Genomic DNA, 7,208 nt, shown 5'->3' on the forward strand with positions numbered 1-7,208 from the left:
TATTTTTCCAGTCTGGCATTTATATTAAAAAACCTACCTTTTCTAATTAAAAATTATTAAAGCAAACTTCTTGATATTCTCAGCCATGGTTGTATGGGCGACTGAAGATTAACTAATTGGCATATTTCTTTGACAAACGAGCGTTCGTTAATTAATTATTCATTTCCATGACTTCTTATTAGAGGATTGGTTTTATTTAACTATTATGCTTTATTATTGTTAAGCATAGTTTATATATTGTGCATAATTGCTTAATATTTAAGATGAAAACCTATAAGTACACGAACATGTTTATATATCTACTTATATATATATATATATATATATATATATATATATATAAATATATATATATTGTTTGTGTTCTTATAAAACGTTTCCACCACACTCCTCTCTAAATATTTAATATTTAGTCTACAGCTTGAAACTTAATATATAGGGTATTTGGCGCTTATATTTAGCATTTTGTCTCTCAGGTGATAGTTCAGGCGGTAACAGCGAAGGCTGAAGCGCTAAATAACAACTAAGGCTGAAGCGACGAATAGTTTGGTGTTGATTCCAGCTGATGGCACCGAAGTTAGTTTTTTGTCTAACTTTTAAAATAATTACAATATACATTGGGTACAATATAATAATCAATAGATAATTTTCGCTATAATAATAAATACGAAATCTTCATGGATTAAAATATCATACTTAAGCGTATTTTACAACCGGGCAACCCCGAACAGCCTGCTAGTTTCTATATAAGATGCTTCAATCCTGTTCGTCCTTGTAAGAACTCGTCTAGGTGCCACAACTGACAATAAATTTAATCCTCTCTGTAACTAGCGTCAGACAGAGTTTCTATGAAAAAAGTTTATTTCCAAGAACTTCTCATGTGCTCAAATGTTAATACGAGATTGTTTCTCTGCAAGCTGCGACATAGCCGTCTTAAAAATCAACGTGAACAAATATATGTCATAAATCGTACTCATAAGTAGGGCTATTACAACAGAATATTCTTTCATTGGTTTTATTCTCGAGTATATATCCGACACAGTTAGACACATCGCTCTATATAAAAGCATATAAGATATCAAGGGATACACGCTCGAGAGTAAAAACAATGAAAAGAATATGCTGTTGTCCTGGTATTACTCATAAGTAATCACAACTTTTAAATCCGTAAAGCATTGGCAATCCTCTCAGAATATACTTCATCATAAAATTGGCAATCAATCCATCTAACAAATCGTTATCCGCATGTAGCTTTTGACTGGAGAAGTGCTGATCCATAGAAAAAAGAGTTTCATATGTTGTTTGATAGAACAGAAACCATACCACAAAAATGCTGGAAAAGTACTTTAACTATTGTAAAACATTCCGATAATTTATTTCATCTCGTTCTCTTTTGCTTACAGAGAAATGGTGACAAAATCGACCGAGCGCACTTCAAGAACATGTGGTACCAGTACCTGATGGATGAGGAGGTTGCCGACTCCCCCGGAAATTTTCTCTTCGGAAATGTGACGGGATCAAGCTAAACTGCAAGTTCCCTGACGACTCTACACCGCGAATGCCGGACTACAACGTTTTATCCTGCAGTCGAAACATCTTCTCTATTAGTCATATTGCAAACAAATGCAAAACTCGTTAACATTGAAACACTATGCATCCTTGAATACAATTACACATGCATCTGAATGATACTATATATATATATATATATATATATATATATATATATATATAATATGCCTAGACGAAAAACAAACACATATATAACCAATGTAGAGAGAAGATTCACATTACCTCGGTAGAGGTTTGTGTTCTTGCGATAAGACTGTTCAGTTTTATTATATAAAAAATTGAAATAAAAATTGAATATTTCGATATTCGATATATTCGATGTAGGATATCATGCTACAAATATGATTTCAATTTCTATGTGTGTGTATTAGTACATATTTGTTATCACTAGATAAGAAAATATTATAAAAATAATATATATATATGTGTGTGTGTCTGTGTGTGTGTGTAACATATAATATGTGATAACGCATATAATACTCTATCCCAATGGATGGTGTCTGACAAGGGCAAGGTATTGTACGTTTTATCATACATTGTACTTTATATCTACCTATCCATCTTTCTATATATCTATCTTATCTCTCTCTCTCTCTCTCTCTCTCTCTCTATATATATATATATATATATATATATATATATATATATATATATATATACAGTTTTAACAAAAAAACAAGACTTCAAAGAATGGATTAATAGCAACAAATAGTGTATTTCATTGTTAGTTACAATGGTTTCAAGACCATTCGGACAAATTCGAATATTATATATATATATATATATATATATATATATATATATATATATATATATATTATGCATAATTAAATATTATGGACAATTCTCTGCTTTTCTAAATTTCAAATGTGTTTTCTTGCTTTCTTCCCGTAAGAACCAACTGATGTAACTATCAGAAACGCTTTTTTTCTCACTTATATTTTAGATCCATCCATATATGATATGATATATATATATAGTATTGTATGTATATATATAATATTATATGTACATATATAATATTATATGTATATATAATATTATATGTATATATATATATATATATATATATATATATATCCCAACATTGTTTATAAAGACCTAGTAGATGGATCTAAACGGATTAGAAAATACTCGGCTAAATAGAGATTAATGAAATTACATATTTTCAGAATCAAGGAAACTACATAGTACGTAGATATTGTCTGTATTATTTATCGAAACATGTTTAAAGAAAATGATGCCATCTAAATCTTATATACATATTTTAGGAAATATATTTATCTCAAGTATGCTTTACAGAAATGTCATAATAAAATTTACTCGTGTAATGGGCACTGTTGAAGTAAATACTGACAATATATATCATATCTCCTTTGAATACTATGAACATATATATAGACTATTAAGTGTTATATATATATATATATATATATATATACATATATATATATATATATATATATGGAAATAGAGAGTTTATATAAATCTAAGATACAATATATTTAAAATTACGGTATTGAAAGTATATATTGAGAGAATAAATGCTAAATGTGAAGAATCGTACGTTAATATGTCGGTTATACCAATCGAAATAAAACATTTCTTTAAATAAAAAAGAACTGTTTCTATTTTTATTGTGCCATTGTGCATATACTTAAAATTCGTCAAACATTCTGCTGTATTTATCCTCAATCTTAATCTCAACGTAAAAATAATATACGAGTATATATATATATATATATATATATATATATATATATATATATATATATATATATGCTTTTTATCCCGATTTTAAGCTAAGTAGCTAAATCTTGCCCTTATTTAATCTGTTAATTATACTTTGGAAAATGTACACAGCAAAAATAAGATAGAAAATGAATTACACGCTCTCATTTCAAATGGTATCTTTTACTTAAGTTTTCTGCTTATAATTTTGAAATAAATGATCACTGCATTTAATACAAACGCAACACTTATTGTTTTTAAATCAATCAGTTTGGTTCATGTAAATGCAGCTTACGTTGTTATATATATATATATATATATATATATATATATATATATATATATATATATGTGTGTGTGTGTGTGTGTGTGTGTGTGTGTGCAATTGTGTTTATTTTTTACCGCGTGACATTTATTTGGAAAGCTTGCTTTTTCTATTAAATATTATGGTAAAAGCGACTTTCTTAATATACTCAGTCATGAATATACAAGCTATTACATGAATTTGCACATTTCCTTTAAAGAAGCAGCGTTAATTACTTCTCCATTTATATGGCTTATTATTAGATAATTGGTTTCATTTCACTATTACGCGAAATTCTATTTATGCATAGTTTCTACATTCTGCATAATTGCGTAGAATTTAAGGTGTAAACATTCTTGCGCATATAATATATATATATATACATATATAAGTAAGTTTGTCGTTGTCTGTGCAAAATTCCTCATCAATCTCCTCTCTGACTATATGTTTACATAGTTTACATTTGATATAGAGGATATTTGTACATATAGCACAATTTCGATTCGGTTTTGAACTAGTAAAATTACTGCTAAATAGGTCAAAATTGAAAACAAAACATTGATCTTGGCATGGCGTAAGTCGATTATACCTGTTTTTTCTGCGCATGTGCTAATTAAAAGTTATAGATTAAACAACTTATTTGATTCATATTTTGAATACGTATGGATTTAGTTCACACGCTAACGGAGAGCCACATAATTAAGTCGATTTTTCTTTTCTTTTTTTTCGTACTACTGTAAAAACGCATGTCGTATGTGCATATATTTTCGTAAACGTAAGAATATACTCATAGGGAGATAATCTATAGATTTTAATATTACTGATATTTTAAAATCGATAATTATAAATCATTTTATCATTAATACCATCAGCAGAAAATTAATTTAAAAATAAAAAACAAGTAAGTGGGCCGTTTTTGGCATCGGAAAATAGACACACAGTTTTCCGATTTCGATACCCTAAAAAGTTCCGATTGATACGATTTCTGAATCCGATTCCAATAATCGTCCCAGCACTAAATCATATATATATATATATATATATATATATATATATATATATATATATATATATATATATAATAAACTCATACCATGATTTTTCTTAATATGTTATCTTTAATATCGTAGAGATAAATAATTAGTGTAAAAGATTTATTAGCAAAAGCAAACAAAAATGACACCAATAAACAAGAAAGGATAGAATAAAAAGAAAAGGCAAAAGGGTGGAGGTCGGATATAATAATATCTCGAGTTATATAATACACACAGACATAAAACTCACTCATTTTAAAATGTTACTACAATTTTCGTGGAGACTCGAACGCTAGATGTGTATGGTTATAACACATTTAATTGCAAATCCAAACTAAGCCGTGGAACCGAATTCTAAAGCTATTTCATTTTTATTGATACTTGCGATAATTGTTCTATATTTTTGTTAAGGAAAGAATATTAAACCATTTTTTTTTGCACAAATATGCTACCTTGATTCGGTTCTATTCCGATTCCGAGCAATTATCACACACACACACACACACACACACACACACACACACACACACACACACACACACACACACACACACACACACACACACATATATATATATATATATGAGAATATGAAATAAACAATAAAGCTGACAGTGACTCCCTTATTTAGAAATAACATAAACTTATAGTTAATAAATATCTATTTTTCTCTTTATATATATATATATATATATATATATATATATATATATATATATATATATATATATGTATATATATATACGCACACACACACAGTTACGTTGTAATTCGCTTTGCTGTCATCACGATATTTTTGCAATTCAAGGATTTATGGACTGTTGATAAATTTATTGTTATTTTAAGCATTTTTTTGTTCATTACTTTTGTCACTCTATTAAACATGTCGCTTTGTACATATATCAACCGATTTTTTTTTTCTTTTGCCGAAAAGTCACATATTTTGTCACTTTTATGAAGTTTTGGATTTCTTCACGCATGGTTTTTTTTTGTGTGTGATTCACGATCTCCGCTGTGTTGAGCTGGTAAAATGCATGGAAATAACTTCGTACTTCAACGATTGATAAATAAACAATATTCAATATTTTGTTGGTTTTACACTTGTTTACTTTCTTGTGTACAGAAACTATTAATACTTTTATTTTTGATATGTACAGATCCGGTGTTGTGCGCAATTGCATGAGAAAATATATATTTTCAACCCTCAAGTTGAAAACGCTACACAAAATATTTTTTAATAATTTTTGTATTTTATCAAATTGATCTTTTAGAAATGCGATACAATTATCTACTCAGCATTATTCGGGATAAAAGAGGTGTGAATACTATGACATTTATTGGAATTTTATATATATATATATATATATGTATATATATATATTCAATATTAAAATGAAAGAGAAGGAATAAAAGTACTATACATATAATTCCTTAAAATTTGTTAAAAGAGCTCATGAACATAATTTATACAAACTTGTCTTACTAAAAACAAAGGAAAAACACTACTATAAACGACGAACAATCTCAAAATCCAATACTTTGTCTGACCTATCCAAAATCGAATTGTACGTTTACCTAAATCCGCCCTTCTAAAATAGTTATTATCCGCATACTAGTTTAAAAAATTATGTAACTACAAACGTCAGTTATTTTATCACTGAAAAACCAGTGTCTACCATGCGAAACATCCCACACGTTTCGTATTCTGGTGAATCTATCATTTTCTTTGTCTATAGTAAGCGACATTCTATTCTCATTTATTTTATAATCTACATACCCCTTCCTTGATAAATCCGTGATAATTTCCTATCTATCGCCACATTGTGATGTCTCTGCTTGTCTGCGCATCGGGGTCACTTCACATCTATCAGCGATATAGTGATCTCTTAGTGATCATCGTTTATGTGTAACAAACTTCTTGAAACCTAAATATAATGTTTTATCTACTCAATGCTCAGATTATTACGAGGTTGCACTTAGTAATCCCCTTCTTCCCCACTGCTTTATACACCGTGCATTAGCTGGCTTCATCCTAAATTCTTCTATCTGGATTCTCGTTTGTCCATACTCATAGATGTCTGAGGATATATCTTTCGAATTCCTTCATGCTTATGTGCATATTGATCTTTGTCTCCCTCTCTCTTTCTCTCTCTTACACACACATTCTCTCTATCTCTCTCTCTCTCTCACACTCACACTCTTTAGTTGAGCCTTGGTACACAGTTGATCTAGTATATGACTTCTACAGGCAATAGCTTCCTTTTCTTGTGTATAGCTTTCACTGTCGAGTTTTGTCGCTCAATTATTCCATTAGTTTTGTGTTATTTTTTACGATGAACACAAAAAGAGAAATAGGATATTCTAGCATGAACATGGCGAGCGAATCATTAAAATCGTGTCGTAAATGATACAAATCACGCCACTTGAAAAATGCAGTTAAAAATCGCAATAATTGCACACAACTTATGAAGTAGTGTGAATATAACGATGATTGTTGCCGAAAAATTGGCAGATGTAACATCACACACACGAGAATCACGTTTGGTTACGATGGTGGTGCGAGACTC

At 29.1% G+C, this 7,208-nt stretch overlaps 1 protein-coding gene across 1 annotated transcript in view; it reads left to right on the forward strand.

The window, feature by feature from the left end:
• The window catches only part of LOC145279914 (calexcitin-2-like), a 359,870-nt gene extending 354,142 nt beyond the window's left edge, over nucleotides 1-5,728 (forward strand). The window contains exon 6 of the mRNA XM_080131471.1: nucleotides 1,404-5,728. Coding sequence (XP_079987597.1) covers nucleotides 1,404-1,526 — 123 coding nt within the window. The 3' untranslated portion in view covers nucleotides 1,527-5,728. The remainder of the gene's footprint in view (nucleotides 1-1,403) is intronic.
• Nucleotides 5,729-7,208: the final 1,480 nt, after the last annotated feature.

This window comes from Euprymna scolopes, chromosome 7, assembly GCF_053919585.1.
Source record: "Euprymna scolopes isolate OS-2025 chromosome 7, ASM5391958v1, whole genome shotgun sequence".
In the NCBI taxonomy this organism is placed as follows: Eukaryota; Metazoa; Mollusca; class Cephalopoda; order Sepiida; family Sepiolidae; genus Euprymna; species Euprymna scolopes.